Source organism: Coptis chinensis, chromosome 7 (genome assembly GCF_015680905.1).
Source record: "Coptis chinensis isolate HL-2020 chromosome 7, ASM1568090v1, whole genome shotgun sequence".
NCBI classification, from domain to species: domain Eukaryota; kingdom Viridiplantae; phylum Streptophyta; class Magnoliopsida; order Ranunculales; family Ranunculaceae; genus Coptis; species Coptis chinensis.
The window spans coordinates 5,110,521-5,130,510 of record NC_141462.1 but is presented as its reverse complement, the minus strand read 5'-3'; the positions used below and the strand labels follow the sequence as shown (position 1 = coordinate 5,130,510).

The 19,990-nt window shown below is 37.3% G+C and overlaps 3 protein-coding genes and 1 pseudogene across 4 annotated transcripts; 2 read left to right on the top strand and 2 right to left on the bottom strand.

The window, feature by feature from the left end:
• Positions 1–479: 479 nt before the first annotated feature.
• LOC147485457 (secreted RxLR effector protein 161-like) lies at positions 480–821 on the bottom strand. The gene has a single exon (XM_086573525.1). It carries the CDS (start codon positions 819–821, stop codon positions 480–482), a length of 342 nt encoding a protein of 113 aa, XP_086429651.1.
• A 3,868-nt stretch (positions 822–4,689) lies between these two features.
• On the top strand, positions 4,690–8,165 carry LOC147485456 (pentatricopeptide repeat-containing protein At5g46100 pseudogene; annotated as a pseudogene). The gene is made up of 3 exons (XR_015202381.1): positions 4,690–6,430; positions 6,986–7,152; positions 7,250–8,165. The product of XR_015202381.1 is annotated as a pentatricopeptide repeat-containing protein At5g46100 pseudogene (transcript).
• Positions 7,299–8,344, bottom strand: LOC147485455 (protein DMP4-like). The gene has a single exon (XM_086573007.1). It carries the CDS (start codon positions 8,036–8,038, stop codon positions 7,403–7,405), a length of 636 nt encoding a protein of 211 aa, XP_086429133.1. The 5' UTR covers positions 8,039–8,344; the 3' UTR covers positions 7,299–7,402.
• A 773-nt stretch (positions 8,345–9,117) lies between these two features.
• LOC147485454 (uncharacterized) lies at positions 9,118–13,614 on the top strand. The gene is given in 10 exon segments (XM_086573237.1): positions 9,118–9,294; positions 9,380–9,471; positions 9,559–9,630; positions 10,388–10,494; positions 10,606–10,661; positions 10,845–11,019; positions 11,572–11,655; positions 11,749–12,057; positions 12,216–12,568; positions 12,570–13,614. Coding segments are annotated over 10 exon segments (1,893 nt in total). The 5' UTR covers positions 9,118–9,153; the 3' UTR covers positions 13,074–13,614.
• The last annotated feature ends 6,376 nt before the right edge of the window (positions 13,615–19,990 follow it).

Genomic DNA, 19,990 nt, shown 5'->3' with positions numbered 1-19,990 from the left:
ATTAACGAGGCATGTCAAAATGATTTCTGCTAGTTAGTGATGTATTATATAGTCACGATATTTGGATATTATTATGAAAACCTGCATGTTTTAAATGTTTTGCTATAAGTAGTCTATTTATTGGTTATGTGCGTTTCTACTGGGCATAGTTGTTTGCTCATCCTACATTAACATTTCAGCTGAGCCAGATGCGGAGGAGGCTTTCCCTACCACTAGTGAGGATGGTTATGGGGATTTGGATGGTTTCCCCTATGCTTGACGAGGGGCAGAGTCAAGTTTATTTTGGGTTGTATAGAGTCTAGTTCATTTTTTGGTTGTATATATTGAGAGCTAGCTTATTTTGGATGTAATACCCGATGTATTGGAGTGTAGTTAATCTTAAACATTTTTGGATATGTATATGGACATCACTGTTGTGTATAAAGTTAAGATTTTACATATATATGGTTGTTGGAAGGGTATTATATGATGTCCAGGTTTTATGACAGGTTTTCGTATACGAAACATCGATTAAACAAATGAAACTCCGCCGAAATTTCAATAGAATTAGGATAGCGACCGCCTCGAGATTTATCTCCACGTCCTCGGGATAGGTGATGGGTCTCGGGGCATTCCAATGTGAGCATATAATTTCTTGTTCCCTTGAGGTATCTCAGCACTTTCTTTGCAGCTTTCCAATGAGCAATTCCTGGGTTACTCTGAAATCTACCCAACATGCCAACAACATGACAAATGTCAGGTCTAGTACAGATGTCAGGTCTAGTACAGACCTGTGCATACATCAAACTCCCTACAAGAGAAGCATAAGGATATTTTTCCATTTCTTTACATTCCAAAGGGTTCTATGGACACTACTCAAGATCAAGCTTGTCTCCTTTATGTAGTGGAACAGGGCTAGAGGAAAATGTCATCATGCCAAATCGCTCTAGAACTTTGTCAATATATGCTTTCTGAGACAATCCCAAAATACCAAGTGACCTGTCACGGAATATTTCTATTCCTATCACATAAGAAGCCTCGCCCATATCTTTCATTTCAAAGTTCTCAAAGAGATAATCCTTTGTAGCATGTAATAAACCAAGGTCGCTACTAGCCAGTAATATGTCATCAGTATACAGAACCGCATACCAAAAATATAAACTTACTCCCACTGATCTTGAGATATATGCAAGGGTCAACTATGTTTTCTTTGAAATCGAATTGAGTAATGATTCTAGTTGGCAGTAATTGCATTTGAACTTCCCCTTGTTGTTATCCAACGGTACGCCAAGAGACCAACCAATATCCGGTTTCCTAACCATTTTTCTCTTAGGCAAATATGTAACTAAGAAATTGTTTTTCCGACACGTTGAAATGATATACGTAGACAAATATAACTAATTAATCAAAATGTAAGACATATATACATTTAAAAAAGTGCCTACTCTCCAAATAGTCAAATACTACAACGGTACAACCCAATCCAATTTGAACTCCATAAAAAGGATAGACATACACCGAAAGGTAAACAATAGTGATCGAGCTATGCATATAACAACATAAAAGTCCAACATTCTCAATTTATCATTCATTTTCTCGATGTAGGTTTATTCATTTTCTCAATGTAGATCAATTTAGTTCTTATGAATTTATGAGATTTCTTTTATTTTAACATAATAGCTACCTTAATTTATGGATAACATAATAGCTACATTAATTTTTGTAGGAAACTAATTAAATTTTCTTTGTGATCCTATCATATGCCCCATCAAAATGATCCTTTATGAGGTAGTATACTAGTACTACCTTAATTGTCAAGTCAGTACCCATACCACGACAGTTTATTGCCAGCAACATTGGAATATAGACTCCTCAACTTAGCACAAAATACCAATACTAACAATCGATGAAAGAAATTGTTTTGATCTGCTGTAACTTTGGGCATATACTACCACCTTAGGCAGGCACCGCCATCAAACTGATAACAAAAAGGATTGGAAATAGAAAAGGTAGAGAAAGATTCTATATTTATCACTACTGAATCCAACCCGCCCTCAGTCGGCATATATTTATCTAAACAATCGCCTAGACCTCTTCGATCACTGTTTCATCGCCGATGTCATCTTCACTACCAGATTAACCCTTGTAACCTCAATTGAATCTCAATCAAAACCACTACAAAACACTTGTCCAAAAGGTAGGAAGATAACCAAGACAAACAATACCCATAAAGAACACTGATCAAATCTATTACAGTAAAAGCAATCAACACTAATCACTAGGTAGCTAGCTAAGCACAACAAAAGAAAAGAAGAAGCTCTAATCCAAGGCCGAAAATTTCAGACGACAAATCGATATGTCGCTGAAATATTTCGTTTTTTAAGCAATCCGAAATTGAAAGATTCAATATTTGTTGCACCCCTCTTTTAGAGCCATCCAAAAAAAATATTCAATATTTCGCAGCCGAATATTTAAGCCTTTTTAGCCCGATATATATCAGCAAAACCGAAATATATCTTTATTTCGACGATGTAACCCATATTTTCGACTTATTCGACATATATCTTTTGACTTTGTTGACTTTGACCGATGTTTGACTGATTTTTTATAATTTTTCCGATATATCGATATTTCCAATATATTTCGTTTTTTGAAGAGTCTGAAATATCGCCCAATTTCAAAATATTAGGCCTTGGAATCATGTATGGTAATTTACATTTTTAGTTGTAACTTGTAAGGTGCATTTTGGTCACACATGTCCTACCATTCGGAAAAGCAATTTGGCCCATCCGCCCATGCCAATAGCGGGACCCTATGACCTTATCTTATGTCCAATCCGTTCTTTTCTCTTAGGCTAAGTCCAATGGTTTGGTGTAGCAAAACACCAAACCACAGTAGCACAGTAGATACCGTTAGTGGGATAGCGAAATGAGACCCAATGGTTTGTTTTTTCAGCCGCTAGTGATACTGGCGTGCATCCCAAAATATCGATTTTTCGCAATAATATCGACCCTTTGTTATCCGCCATCAGCAGTGGCGGGCAAGAAATAAAAAAAAAAAAAAAACCAAGTTTTTTTATACGCCACTCCCACAGCTATGTAGGTAATTATCTCCCCATTTTACCCTTTAAAAAAAAACACCCAGAGTGAGTGGCGTGTAGACTTGTAGGATAGAATGGTAATTGAATAAATTAATTTATTAAAAAAACGAATTCAATTCTAACCGCTATTGGGAGTGGCGGGTGTAAATATTAATTGAATTCTAACCGCCACAGTGAGTGGCGTGTAGAGTTATTTCAAAATTAAATCAAATTTCTAACCGCTATCTAGAGTGGCGACAACTTTATTTGGATTTTTTTTCGTACCCGCCACTCATTCTGGCATGCAGAGCATATGCTATATCGTTAAAAATAACTGTATACATAGTGAAATTTATAACAATATCGTTGGTGGGATGATGTTTTAACGTACCATTGGATCACATTTTACGTGAAATTTGATGTTTTGCCGCACCATTGGACTTAGCCTTATGTCCCATATCAAGTCCACTTTTTGTTCTTTTAGTTTTTTTTTGTCAGAACTATAAACTAAATCAGTGTTTCTTCATCAGTTCATCCTCAAAATTCAACCGAGATCTCTCATCAAGTAACACAGTGATCATGAAGAACACGTTAGTACTATTATTCCAACACATTTTCTATTTCGTTTACTCACTTCATCATGGGCTTTTTTTATTTATTTGTTAACGAATTATAATGTGGTAGGTCTAATGTCTAGAAGAAAGAAAATAATCTTACTTAGATCAAGCATGAATAATGAAATTTGTAGATGTATCATATAAAGTTATAAACAACTCACCCAACACTCCCAAGTTCAGATTGAGTAACATTAACAGCAGTACCATCATTAACAATTTGTGCATCACCATATAAAGTAATCTCATGATCAAAGTTAACATCTTTAGCAAACCTCTTTAATGAAAATGAAGAGATTGGTTTTGCAGCTAGATGAGTAACTAAGTAGAAAACAAGTAACAACATAATTGAAAATGAGTACACGGGTACGAAAATGCGCTATCTTTTTCCCGTGGGTTATTGAAAACTCATTTGAGTACTAGATTTTGGTTTATGAATCTCTGATGAGTTGGTGTGAAGGTTGAGGAGAGATGTTTTTTTTTGTGAAGTAATGGGGTTTGCTGACAAAGAGAATGGACTAAAAGTCTAAAAGAGATGCTAAAGCATAAACCTTTTTTTTTCCACTTTATTCCAAACTCTCTAATCCACCAACGACTCTTTGTTCTGATATTCTCATTACATTGTGCACATATATATCGAATATCTCGCCGATATATATCGAAAATCTTTATAGTAAAAAATGGACAAAAAGTCAAACGATATATATCACATATATTGGTTATATCGGCGATATAAAGTTTTATATCGAAAATTCCAATATATATCGGAAAAAAAGGGTTATATATTCGATGGATATATATATCGGATATTTCGATGTCGGTGTACCCAAAAAATGATATATATCAACAATATATCAGATATATCGGTGATATTTTAGTCCTTGGTTTGGACTGATCAGAAAAATGGATATATCGATATATATCGGTTTTTGGGTACCCGATATATTTACCGAATTCGATATTTTGGGCCTTGGGATGAAGTAGGAAGGAAAAATGTTTTGTTTGGCATTTGATGATGACAGTTCTAATGGAGGTTAATGGGCCTTAGCCCAGGCCAATCAACTGCTCCGTTTCTTTTCTCGAGTTTCCGAAATCAGAACAAGGGTTTTTGAAGCTTTCTGTTCCTTCATGGAGCCACTACTAATATTTCTAACTAAAGACACGAAGGGGCAAAATTTCCATTGTTCAATTGCTAACTCAAAGGTATGACTAATTTCTCAGCCAATATTACTTGAAAAGAAGGCATTATTATATAATTATAATAATGGGTTATAAGACACTGATAAAATGGTCAAATAAAATCACACCATCCCAAGTCCAACAACTAATACGAGCTGAAAAAAACATTGAAAAAGCAAAGACTATATTCGATTCCGCAACAGCAGAATATGCAAATGGGTTTAAGCATGATCATAACACATTTGGTCTTATGATATCTAGATTAGCTTCTGCTAACCAGTTTAAAGCAGCCGAGGAGCTTGTCGATAGGATGAAAAATGAGAAATGTAGTTTTACTGAAGAGATATTTTTGTCCATGTTTAGAGCATATGGTCGTGCGCATAAGCCAAATGATGTGCTCAGGGTTTTTAATATGATGAAGGAATATAAATTTGAACCTACTGAGAAATTGTATGTGTCGGTTTTTGCCATACTTGTTAATGAAAGCCAGTTGAAGATGGCGAAAAAGTTTTTCAAGTATATGAAAGAAATGGGAATTCCTCGAAGTACTAGGATTATTAATATTTTGATTAAGGCTTTTTGCATGAATGAAGGAACTATGGATTCTGCTCTTCGGGTGTTTAGAGATGCCTGATCATGGATGTATGGCGGATTCTTATACTTATGGTACTTTGATTAGTGGGATGTGTAAATTTGGGAAGATTAATGAAGCCAAAGATTTGTTTCAAGAGATGGAGACAAAAGGATGTTCACCAACAGTTGTTACTTACACATCTCTGATTCACGGGTTTTGCATTTGAAGAAGTTAGATGAAGCCATGAAACTTTTTGGAGAGATGAGTAGTAAAGGTATAGAACCCAATGTGGTCACATTTAGTTCTCTAATGGGCCGGGCTCTGCAAAGTCGGGCAGTGTTCAGAAGCTATAGGCCTCCTTGAAAAGATGATTAGCAAGAGCCATTTACCCAACGTGATTACATATAGTACGCTAGTTCATGGACTGTGTAAAGAAGGGAATCTTCAGGGAGTAGTGGAGGTTCTTGACAGAATGAAGCTTCAGGACTTGAAACCCGATGCGGGTTTGTATGGAAAGCTCGTTACTGGTCTGTGTGAATTGTCTAAGTTCCAGGATGCAGCAAACTTCCTTGATGAGATGGTTCTTGGTGGGATATCTCCTAATCACGTAACATTGAATCTTGGGTTAAAATTAACAATTTGGTAATCCAAGGACTTTGTTCTGAAAATGACTTGAACAGAGCTTTTCAGGTTTACCTGAGTACGCGTACTAGAGGCATTTCTGTCTCTGCCAAGTCTTTTAGCTCTCTTGTGGCTTGCTTTTGTAAGAAAGGAGATGTGCACAAAGCATTTCGAATTGTTAGTGAGATGGTGCTTGATGGGTGTGTTCCAGATGAGGACACATGGAATGCTGCTGTGGGCGGATTCTGGTGTAGAAAAAAGGCACGGGATGCTGCTGATTTGCTACAGACTGAGCTAATGGGTGAATTTGCGACCTCGAAATGTAGCAATTAAATCTCGGTTTTGGATGGGAGTTGTGTGCTTGCAATGATTTTTAATTCGAGAGTAAGTGTTTATCATTTACGTCTATTTCCTTCTAGCCAGAATATCTGCACCTCATGTCATTCCACCATTCCGGTGATCTAGGAATAACACAGGTCTACGCCAGTATTATTGTCTGGCTTCCAGATGACAACCCATATTAACCTGATGCACTATCTCTGTATCTCATAAATATTTGGTACCTTTAGTCACTTTAAGGATGCCATACACATACAGATCAGGCCCACCTACTCCACCCTTCCAGTCAAATTACAAAAGTGGTGGGTGGTTGGGGAGTGTGTGTGTGTGCGCTGGGGGGGGGGGGGGTTGGGGGTGTGTGTGTGTGTGAACTAGTTTTTGCCTTCCCTCTCATATGCAGTGATGTTCAACATGACAATGCCCACCTGAGAAATTCATCCAACAAAACTAGTTTTTACCTAGCCTCTCATTGTGGTGACATGAGAGAGACTCATTCAAGTGGAGGGTCCTTGTTACTATATTTTCTACGGGTCGAGGACTCGAGGGTCTTATATAGAGGGGCCTTGTCTCTTTCACTCCACTTTCAGATTTTATTTGCAGATATAATTGAAGATAGAATACACTAGAATGTAATTCTGGTAAATTCTGGCTTCTAACAGCAAGGAGAGAAGAATAGCTTTCTGGTGGATTTATTACTGGTCACTATCTTTCTGAGATTGACAGTAACTGATGGATTGTTTACCGCACAAGGTGGTTTTGCGAAGAAGGTAAATGTTCATCAAGTACATATATTTAAAATATCAGTATATCCCTTTTTGTTTTTCCGACTTCTGTTTTAATTTTGTAAAAGCTCTTTGTCTCCAGGTGAATCGATTACATCTGGATAGTTTGTGAAAGAAGAGGAAGCGAACTGTATGTAAAATGAAAATTTTGTATTATTATGTAGTATGCTTCCCTAATGGAACCTTTTGCTATAAATGAATCAATCAAGTTCAGTGAAGGAGAAGAAAGAATTGGTTACAGAGCAGAAAGTGGAAAGCCGATTCCATGGCGCTTTGTTGGGAATACTATAAAGAGCATACTGCAGATGACTCCAATCCCTACTGGCAATGAGGTGAGAAGCTCCTTCATCTCTTCAGATGGTGCAGGATAGAAGCATGTCACGACGTTCTGGTCAAACAAGGCGACTGCTGCGAAAACCAGTATAGACAAAAAGGCATGTAAGAAGTCAATGAACTTCAACTGGAATCCTTCTGCTAGCTCAGGTGAAATGGTAGCAGACCCATCAATCACCCAAAGTCCTCGAATTGTTGCGAGTCCATAACAGACTTTACCATTCCCGTCTCTGAAACTGTCCGTGAAGCACAAAATAAAGCACGATATGCCACATAGGGCTACAAGAACAGCTGTCATGGATCGACTAATTGTGTCACACTGACCTTGGTTGGAGAAGATTGGCGATAGAAGTTGGAATGCAAGCACACTTCCTGTGGGTAGAAGATTTGCCAAATGTGCTGTGCTCTGAAACGTCTGACTTATGGCTTTCTGTAATGGGGTCTGCTGTTCTGCATCTGCTATCTGTCTATATTTTAAGAGGGGTTGCCACTGTTGATCGTTCTGGCTAGTTTCATCACTCTCCTCCTTAACCTCCATTTCTCCTTTCTATGTTGTCTTCCTATGTGTTGTTTATCTGATTGAGGCTGTTTTCTGTTACTTTGTTCTGTATGTATATGATTCTATTGTGTTATATGTAATAGAATGAGAGATGAAGTTGAGTGCAGGGGAAGAGAGAAAATGATGGTTAGTATTACCTTGCAAGGAACAGAATCCAAAACCAAAATTCAAGTTGGGGAGAAGCAATGTTCACATGTAGTGTGTTACTGAAGATTTTATAGTTTTTATAGTTTCCACTTTCAGGTGTTGTTAGGAAAGGCAAAAAGGACACCTTCTTTGCATAAAAGCATTACGTGACTGCTACAAAATTTGGCTTTCAAGTATGTACTTATTATTGACATCAAACACCCAACAATACGATAGCTCGTTATGGGGTGGTGCTACACGCCTACACTATTTGGAGTATGGGATCCATAATGAAATGAAAGGACAAACTATAATTTGGCAGACATAGAGCAAATCCAATGGGGCTATATGGAATTACAAAAATGTCATTCCAATGGAACTGCTAAAAGGGTCTTAAATTAATTTGGAAGGAGTAAAAAACCAAGCCAAAATTAAGACTTTCGCTAACAGCTACTATAATAAGTTTGGAAAACGGACATCATAGTTTCTGTTGTCCGTGTATTAAATTTTGATGGACGGCAAAAACTGTGCCATCCGTCCAAAAAAATTTCAATGTAAGTTACAAAATAATGGACGGACGGTATTATTTAGCACTTCAAAACAAAAAAAGCAATGATTTTGGGGAGCCAAATTTAATTAGGCAAGCTAAAAAGCGTATGTGACATTTAGGCAGCCTAATTTAACAATCCATTGGACTTCCTCTTAGTAGTCTTTATGTGTTGGGATGTATTTTCTTTTGCTTAAACGTAAAGAATGAAGTGTGAGATTCATTTTTTGTTGTCTGTTTTATCGTCTCAAGAGAACGGTGGTTTGGGACTTTGGGTGGGTCGGTTGAAATATCGGGCCCATCAAATAATGGATCGGAACTCTTAATGGGCTTTTGGTTAAGGCCCATTAAGTTTTTTCAGAATTATTAAAACGTTAAACCTTGTTGGGGTTTTGAGGCTTAAGCTAAAAAGTGAGAAAGAATGGAGTCAAACAATGAAGAAGAAGAAGAAGAACAAGTGTGTTACAAGCTTGTTCCATGGATAAGTTGGGAAGAGTGGAATTTCGTAAGAGAATCTCTCTTCTCTACTTGCCCAGATTCCATTTCTACAGCTTTAACAAGAGTAAGAACACCAACTAACACTTTTTTCTTTTACTTTACCATTAATATAAAAAACCCATCTTATTTTTTCTGTTTTGAAATTACAGATATCAACTTGGAGAATAAGAGGATGTCTTCCTACTATTATTGAAGTTACAGCTGCTATCATTGAAGTTCAGCAGAAAGATCCTTTTTTTAGGTACTATATTTCCTTTTGATTAATTTTATTTATATTTTACTGAGTTAAATTTTTTATATTTGAAATTTTGTATTTGCTGTTATATAGAGAGGACTTGAACAGTGATGCTATGGAGTCAGAAGTAATTCTGGCTATGCTACATTCTATGGCGATAATGAGGTGAATGCGTAAATTTTTTAAATAATTAGTAATGTGGGTTTGCAAAAAAATGTACTTTTAGTTTGATTGCAAGTTTGCAGCTCACTTGTTGCTAGAGGTTGTATACTAGCTAGAAGTTGTGTGGGCGATCGAATGGGAGTATATACGTTTAACTGCTATTTTAAGATTTTTTTTTTTGCTAATTTTGAGGACAAATATTTGTACACCCGTTGAAGAAAGGAAGGACTCGAGTTCAATCATAGTTGAGTCGAAGCAATTGAAATTTGTATAAAAAATATTTGGGTCCTCAATTCAGGCTTGAGTGGCAATTTGATTATTTGTCATCTTTTAGTTGGATATGCTTAGTATTGTTTGAGGTGTAGGGTTGCCTTGCCTGGATTTATATCCTTTCATCTATAAATAACAGCTTCGCTTTGGGAACAGATAAGTCATGGCGCAACCCCCTCCCCCCCAAACACACACACACGCACACCACAAATTTGTAATTAGGAAAAAGAATATACTACAAGCCTTAATCACTTACTTCCTTACCTGATGTCTTCACTCATACTTCAAGAAGAAGTTTATGTCCGGGAATTATTTACTGATTTCATGTATCTGAAAATCTTAGAGACACATGCAAAACATTCTTATTTGAAATGGTCCACGTAAGTATATTTCTTAAGATAAAAAAAGACCTTAATCTTTTAGGTTCTGTTGTACTATGTTATGCCTTGAGAATAGACATATTTACTCAGCTTGGTTTTATTTGTGCAAGGCTTGTAAATGGTGTTGCTCACAAGGGCCGCTACGAAACGGAGGGTTCGATTGCTGATAAAGCTTTAGAAATTGGTTTACCACGTATGCTGGTTGATCTTCGTCACGGTGAGAACATTTCTCTATCTTTTATCACTTAATATGTTTATATATTGGGGTTGTGCTTTTTGTTCCTGCTGTTCTAATTATGTTCTGTTGATTTGTTTCTTGTATTTGTAGAGGCTTCTCATCGAGATCTCCCTTCTCTTCGGCTAGTTCAGCTAGCTTCTGTGAAGGTAGTATTTTGTTTCTGATCCATCGTAAAAGTGTGAATTGTTTCTACATTCAGATGGTCGATACCAGTATATTTGATTGGTCATCATTTAAAACTGGTACCTCCCCTTATATGTGCTTTTACGCTTTGAAATTCTTCAAAGTTTGTCTATTTCGTGATTGAGCTTTCCTTTTGTCAATGTCAGGCGCTTGAGTGGGTAAAATCTTATTATTGGGAGCGTCAAAAGAATGCAATTCTGTCCCAAAGGGATACTATAGACTTTGTTAGAAAGAAAGTTAAATCTAAACTTCACGAGCTAGCTTTTTACTTAAATACAAATGAATCTTCACAACTTGGTTCACTGCCAATAAAGAGAAAACGTAAGTCTCAAATTTTCTTATTCAATTGCTGCTTTATTTACCGATATTATCTGTTTGCCTCTCAATTTCCTTATGCATATGTACATATGTGGTGCTTGATTAATATGCAATCCATACAGATAAAAAAAGTTAAGATAAAAGAGAAGCAATATCTATTCGTGAAATGAAAGATTTTCCTTTTCATACTGCATGAGTTTTTGCATGTCCTTGTTTATTCTTACAGTTATCAGGGTTTTTTATGGCCAGTACTGAAAGGTTTTTCTGGGCTAATGTTTTTTACTGTTGTGTATTCTACTTTTTGCCTAATCCAGTTCATCCCTTTATCCGTTTCTCCATTATTGTCTCTTGGGGAATGTTAGAAAAATACTCGTTTTGATTATGCCAGGGATTGTCTATTGAGTATTGAGTTAATATTTCATAGAGAGCATTTTGATTTTTTGGTAGTTCACAAGCCATATACTGCGTCAGTGTTCTTTTATGTGGATACGGTCACATAAGATAAAATTCCCATCTTTGGTGGATTAGAATCTTACTTATATTTATCATTTCCAGGTAGCAAACAGTCCAGTGTGATTCTTGCACGTTTTAACCTTTTCTCCCATACGGTCAAAAAGCTTCATGGTTCTCAATCTCAAGGTAATTGATCTCGTCAAGCTTTGGTAAATCCTTACATTTATCCATTCTTTTGTGTGTGTTTGTGCTGATGAATCCAATGTGATCTAATCTCAGGTCCTAAGAAACATATTACAAGAATTCTTCGGAAACTTTTTCAGTTATATACTTCTTCCCCTTCGGAGGTAGTTGCGGTGCTGCTGGACCTCCTCGTGAAGGCATTTGACTCCTCAAATGTGGTAGAACCTCTCCATGATTCTGGAGTGGAGCAAATATCTAGAGATTCGAGAACCCAAACAGGGTTAACTAATCTATTTAAACTTGTGATAACCAGATTGTCAAGTAGAGAACCGGACTTGATCTTAATCATGCTTCAGGCAGTTTTTCAAACACTGGAGAGGCGGTATACCATGAAATATGAAATTGGTAATCTTTAGCTATTATTTCCACATTCTAACAAAAGAAAAAATGAGTTCAAGATCCATCATCAGTGTCATACTGACACTATTGTGAAGTGTTATAGAACTTTATCAGATCGCTCTAATGGTGTTTTTCCATTGTTTTTCTTTGTGAATCTTCCACAGACAAGGAATCTCTCTCATGCTCACAATCCAAGGCTGAAGATCTTCAGATAGAACAACTCTCATCTCTGGTTCTTTGGCTAATAGAAGATTATAAAAGAGTAAAGCAGCATGCCAGTTCGATAGTACATGGGAATGAAATCCACAATTCTTCAGTGGATATGAATGTTGTGCCAAAAGTAACACTAGCAGAAATCTTGAAAAAATGTTTATTATATTCTCCTGGCAATAGACAGCTTGCAAGATCTGCTATGCTTCTTGCACAGATAATTGGAAGTAGCTCTATGGTTGAGAGACTCAAGAAACTACCTTCATTAAGCTTACCAAACTTGGATAGTGCTGAGCAAAAAGCTCTGTCTTGTTGATACTGCACACTTTATCAACCAACAAAACTCATCCATCCGTCAGGCCGCAGAAATGCTGGAGTTTTTTAAACAGCGTCGGAACAAGGGTAAAGCAGCCAGTATGGTGGCAAGCAGCGCTGATATAAACAGCGAAGGCAGGTGGAAAGTAGCTAAGGCCTGGAACCCATGCCCAATCGGTATGTTGCCTTGTGCTCTGGGTTCTACAGGTGTTCTTCCTGTCCTTGATAGGGTCGTCATCCTGCCTGAGGTTCAAAAATTACCTGGAGGCAAGGAGTCCTGGGAATGGAATACCTGTAGTGGAATGACATATGATGTCGGACTGTTAGAGAAAACAAATGCTATTGAGGAGAGGAATGCAGTTGAGGATGGTCAAGCAGATGACCCAGACTTGTTACTAAACCCCGTCAAAGGTCAATTGCTGATTGGCGGTGTTTATAAGAAGGTTTGGGCGGAGGAGTTGCTTGCTATTGAGTCTGCTGTCAGGATTTTGGTGTGACTCACTGACAATGGTACTGTTTTCTGTTCTAATTTATATTGAAGCTGTGTAGTTCTCCCAATGTAGGACCTTCCTGGTGCAAGATGCGAGAGATTGTATACTGGCCAATGAGAGAAGGACCAAGCACTCAACCAATGATGTTGCAGGTATATACACTTTTTCTACCGTTTTAGTTTGGTTATATGTAAACTTTGCTTGCGATCAGTTTTTTAGTAACAATTTGTGTCATGCCGGGTTTTATGATACCTGGAATATTATTACACTTAGAACTTTGGTAGGACTGGTAAACTAATCCGTGGGACTGTGGGAGCCAGAAACTGATAAAGAAGTTAATGCATTGACTTTATTGATGCTTTGCTTCTGTCACTCGGGTAAATAAATTGTGATGGGGAGGAATGATCCGTAAGATTAGGATTTGGACGTTATTTTCCTGTGCCTGCAGAAGAAAATTTCTATTTTGCAATGAACTTGTAAATTTCATTTTAAAATAATTGAATCAGTATTCAGTCAAGGAGAGTTGAGGAGATACATTTCAGGCTCATTGCATTGTTGAATCTGTGATGGTTCTCCAACTACATACAGTAAATAGTACGTGTATTTATAATCATCATTTCCGATGGCTCATGCGCAAGACTGATCTATTTCTGAACAGTCACCTTTTGAAATCCCCATTCCTTTTCTCCTTTATTTTGAACATTGCAGTGTAAAATATATAATTTATAATGGGAAAAAAAAATGAAAACGACTAAGAGCATCTTCAATAGTTCAGCAATTTATAACAAATCTTGAATTGGCCTGAATTTGGAGTTTCATTGTAGTCGCGCGATAATGATCACCAGGCAATAATGCAGTGTTTTTCCAAGTGTATGTGATAAGGAATCAACGCAAGTGTGATTTAATTGCTAGCGTCCTAACCCGTTTGCAACAAAATTTACCTCCTATTAATAGGGCTGGTGATCAAGTCGAGCTGTTCGTGAGTAACTCGAGCTCGGCTCGTCGAAGTCTCGACTCAAACTCGTCCGGCACAAAAGTATGAGTCGAGCTTGAGCTTAATTTAAAGCTCATTCTAGATAGTGAGAAATTCAAGTTCAAGTAGCTCGCGAGCTACTCGTTTTATAAGCCCATACGTAATATATAATTTATAATTTATACGTAATTTTATATTTTATACCTAACTATAATTTACAATTTATACTAGTTTTAATTTTTTTTATATATATTTTTTTAGTTTGAGCTCGAGTTCGAGTTCAAAGGAGCATAACTGAACTCAAGTTCGAACCTAAGCTCGATCTCGAAGTGTAAAATGAGTCGAGTCGAGCTCGGGCTATTAGTATAACTAGACGAGTCGAGCTTGAGCTTAAATATTAAGCTCGGATGCGAGTTCGAGTTGAGCTTCTCCATGTGCGAGTCGAGCTCGAGTAGAGCAAAATTTGACTCGGGTAGCTCGATTACCAGCCCTACTTATTAACCTGGTTCAACTGCCATCGCTAAAATTCTTAAAATAACAACATGAAATTTCTAAGTTTGTGTTATCCTCTCTCGAGCCACAGCCATCCAACAATCAATGACTAACACCAACTAGTGATGCCCGACGGTCGTGCCATTCTTCCCTTTCTTCTTTCTTTGTTCTTGATATAAACTCAATCTTATTTTTTGCATCATCAATCATCAATAACAAAAAAGTTTTGCAAATCCAAGATTAATTAATAAATAAACGACATCAATTTAAGAGATGATTAATTAAACTTTAAATTCCAATGAACTGTTTGAAATTTGTATGATTTACAAGCTTCATGCTCGAGGAATTTGATCAGTATGTTTCTCAAAAAGTTCTTAGTCGTTTTTCTGTATCTTGAAGCCTCGGGTCTTCCTGACACCCCTACCCCCACCCCTCCCAAAAAGAGGGTACCCTTATTTTCGAAATGGGCCTCAGCCCTGCCATTTCGGTTCAGACTTTCAGTTACATGTAAACCCTCTGCTTAGAGCATTTGCAATGCAGGTGATAGAGGGGGGGAAGTGATAACTATCACCTACTTTCCTCCAAAAGTGCTGTGCAATGCTGGGTGATAAACTCGGTGATAGTTTTCTCGAGTTCAAAACAAGGTGAAACCTTCCACCGAGTTTATCACTGACTTGTTAACTTCGGATGGGATGTTGGATTCCGTCTGGATTACAAAACTCACCAGACGGAATCCAACATCCCGTCCGGAGTCCTAACGGCTAGTGTACCAACGGTCAAAAAGTCATAACGGTAAAAAAACGGTCAAAATAAAAAACTTTGGTATATATACAACATTTGTTTCATTTCAACTCACACTTCCAACAATCATATATCATATTTCTTCTTCTTTAAAATCAGTTCTTAAAAAAACTAAATATCAAATGGCATCAACTCAAGCATCTCAAGCAAGTGGTAGCACTCAAGCAAAAGCGAGAGCTCACTTTAGCATGTCCGATGATCAAGCTCTATGTCTTGCTTGGATAAAAATTAGTGAAGACTCTATTGTTGGTGTTTTCCAAAATGCAAAAGGATTTTGGAATCGTGTAACAAACGAAGTTCAATCAAGCACGGGTCGGATAGGTCTCCGATTCAATTAGCGGAAGGTGGAAATATATTTCAAAAATGATGAACAAATTTGTTGCAATTGTGAATGCGTGGAGGCTCGACATGCAAGTGGTACAACAATACAAAGCCGGGTAATTACAACGTTGTCAATTTGGAATTTATTGATTATCTTAGTCTTAGTCTAATTATTTCCGTCTTCGCCTAATTATCTTAATGTATTTATTATTTCCATTTTAGTCTTAGTCTAATTATTATCTTAGTCTAATTATTATTGCAGTTTAATTATCTTAGTCCTAGTGATTATTTTAGTCTAATTACCACCATTTTTTTTTAGTTGTCCGAGGCAAGGATGACGTATCAACTACAAGAAAAATCGGCTTTTTCACTTGATCATTGTTACGTTATACTCAAGGATAATCCAAAGTGGAGTAACATTTTTGAGGCAAGGTCAAGCCCCCACAAAGGGAAAAGGTCTTTAAAAATGATGGTGAAGATTCAACTTCTAATTCACCAAGTGTTGGTGGAGTTGAATTGGAGGGTTCTCAAGAAATAGAGCGCCCAAAAGAAATGGAGCCGCCCTCTTGGATCGAAGAAAGCCAAGTCCAAAAGGAACCAAGAAAAATCAATTGGTATGTTGGAGGGTTACTTTTACGTTTAGAGGATACATTTTCACAGGATGCAAATGAAACACAAAAATGCTTAGAACTTAGGGAAAGGGAACTTGCATATGGTCAAAGAACTGTGATGGCAAGAGAAGAAAAAAATCGGATTCAAGCAGAAAAAAATCAGGTTCAATTGGAAAAAAATCGGCTTCAAAAGATGCAATATGAAGCTAAGATTTTAGCGACCGATATAAAGTGTCCTCCATCCCGATACCGCTTTTATAATCGAAAGCAACAACAAGCTGAAATACGTGCTGAATGGGGAAGGGCTAGAGGTGGTTCTAGCTCTAACTAAGCTTATGTATTTTAATTATCTAGTATTTTATTTTAATTAAAGCACTATGTATTTTAATTAATGCACTATGTATTTTAATTTCACTGTCTTTTTAATTAATGCACTATGTATTTTAATTTCATTGTATTTTTAATTAATGAACTATGTATTTTTATCTAACTGTTTTTTTTTTTAATTAATGCACTATGTATGTTCTCATCCAATATAATTATTTTCATAGAAATACAATTACCAATAAAATTAAAATACATTGTAATATAGTTCATTAAAATACAACTGATTAAATACGTTGGAACTACATATGAAATACATAGGAAATACGTTGGAACTTAATAGTTCACGTTAGGAAATACATAGGAAATACATTTTCATTTCCATTTTAATTTTAAGCCTCCTTCTCCCTCATATCCGGATCCGACCAATTTGGATAATAAATTGGTACGGATCCTTTGTTTCTTCAATGCCACCCAATTAAAAACATGTTCAACTAAGTCCTTTTGAAGATTAGTATGTGTAACTTCATTTCGATCTTATTTCTTGCTTCAATCATCGATAGACAAAATGAAAACCATCATCTTCCGAGAAGAGCGCGGTATTGTTTCTTTCCTCCGACCTTTCCAATTCCAAACTCCACTTTCACGCTCATTCTCAACAATCATATTATGCATTATAATGCATGCCTTCATTATATCTCCAAGAACAACAATACTATGACAACGCGCAGAAGCCTTAACAATATGCCATCGTGCCTGCAAAACTCCAAACGTCCTTTCAACATCCTTTCTTACAGCTCCTTGACGTTGAGTAAAGATCTTTTCATGCTTATTTCTTGGATAACGAATGGCTTGAACAAATGTGCCCCATTTTGGGTAAATACCATCAGCAAAATAATATCCCATATCATAGTCATTACCATTCACATTAAATGCAACAGCGGGAGCCTCACCTTGCTCTAATGATTCAAAACATGAGAACGATGAAGCACGTTAATGTCATTATGCTAACCCGGTAGGCCGAAGAAGCAATGCCGGATCCAACAATGTTTGTCCAAGAACGGCTTCAAGTATCAAAGTTGGTTCCTTCTTGTACCCTACATGTGTTCCAGCCCATCCACTTGGGCAATTCTTCCACACCCGATTGCATACGGTCGATTGATCCAAGCATTCTCGAAAACCCCTTGCCGTGATTTTCAGCTAATATCCTAGCAAAGGTTCCGCTTCACTTGGTCGTCTCAAGTAGTCTTCCTCAAACGCCGCGGATAATTGCCTTGCACCAACGCTTCATAGATACATTTGCTGTGGAATCTCCAATTTGTAAATACTCATCCGTTGAATCGAAGAACAACCGGTTGCTAATTGTGCAACCGCAGCTAGTCCCTTTTGTAACCCGTAAATTGTTTGCCAACCCAATCCATCCACCTTGTCTTTAAAGTAATCGTCGAATGATGCAACAGTATGCAACATATACATAAAAGCTCTCTTGTCATCCCTGTACCTTCGTCTAAACTTATGAGGAGGCCACCTACAAGGTGTTGTGAAGTAATCCCTCATTATCTTTTGTTTATCAAATCACCACCATCTCTAAACGTGTACTCTCGCCCTTCACACAGATCCACCGCGTTTGTCCAGATCCACATCTTCAATTTCAATGGCTGCTTGAGTCATTAATGCCCCAAAGAAATGGATAATAACTGCAACCTCCTCCTCCTCCTCGGGCCTCATCATATCATTATGCTCATCTCTTACTCTTTCCATGTAGTCATCTTCGTGAAGTACCGTAAGAGCGACGGTGAAAACCGTAAGACGAACTATTACTACTAGATCCTCCCCATAACCTTTGGTTATATGCAATTCTTTCTTCTCTAGACATTTTTCCTATTTTTAGCTTGGTTGTGGGGAAGAAGATGGCTGTGTTGTTTGTTTGATCTAAAAGAAAGAAGAGTAAAACGAAATATGAAAGGTAAGGTCACATATGATAAGGTCACATGTGATACTTCGATTTTGCTCCACTTACCAATTGACAACACATTTTATTAGATTTTTGTTCACTCTCCAAGTAACAACACATTGTATCCAAATGTCTATCCAAATGTACCCTCAATAATTCCAAATGGGCCACCATCCCCATCCATAATTGCATTGTTTGGAATAGTAAAATGTGCAGGGAGGAGGGCTTAAAAACCAGACGGGATGTTACATTCCGTCTCGGTCTATAAAAACCAGACGGGATGTTACATTCCGTCTCGGTATCCCCATACACTATTCCTGTCAGAACCTGTCAGAACCAAACCACCTGCAAAAATGAGTGATATTCCAAACTAAAAATTTTCTGTTTCAACAAAGACAGGAAATGAGTGAAACAAATGTGAAACGAGTGAAACGAATGTGAAACGAGCGAAACGAATGTTCCATTTTTGGAAACATACGAACTTATAAATTTTTAATTTTTTTTGGCCATAACCTCATTTGTTTTATTGACATATTCATATCAAAAACCTGCTAATATACTTTGAAAATAATAAATAAGACAAACAACAATCATGAACAACACCCAAGTCTAAACACGTAAACTCGGTAAAAAACTAACTTATAATTTCTAAAAAATTGGACATAACCTCCTTTGTTTAATGACATATTCATATCCAAAACTCATCAAAGAAAAACACGCTAATCAAAAATTCATTACAAACAACAATCCCAAACGCCATAAGACAAGTAATGCTATACGGTTATTACAAACTACAAAAAAAATATCCATCGAGACCTCCTCCTCCTTACGAGAAGGCTCGGTCGAAGAGCTCTCCCCCACGTCGTTGTCACCTCTCGGTTGAGCTTGAGCTTGAGGTACTCCACTTCCAAGCATTCTCCAACTCTTGCACACGCCTCAAGCCGCAAAGTTCGACACGTTCTTCTTGTAAGTACTCAAAACTGCGACGAGAGGACTCCATGAAGGACTCACGATGGCATAACCGAGAGCAGAAGTTAAGGAGCTCGACCTTACTTCATCCTGTTTAACAAAACAAATGCAAGTTAGGGGTTATAGTGAATACTAATAATAACAAATCATAAATAAATTCAAATCATACTAACCTCGGCTAATCGCCGAATCAGATCGACAAATCTGCTACCAACTGCGGCATCTATTGGTGGAATAGGTATTCTCATATCTTGCCCCCGAGAAGTAATCATGCTCCAATGCCAAAGGTCATCATCATCAAATATCCGTGGAGTTCTTTTATGCATCGAATATCATGAAACACCACGGGTCGTGATCGTGGGTAACTCCACTCCTCCGGGAAATGAATGTCGGGCCTCAATGCTCCGTATAACCCCTTCAAAATTGGTGCCCCGGTATAACGCACCTAGCAAGAGACCTCGACCAACCCTCTTCCAAT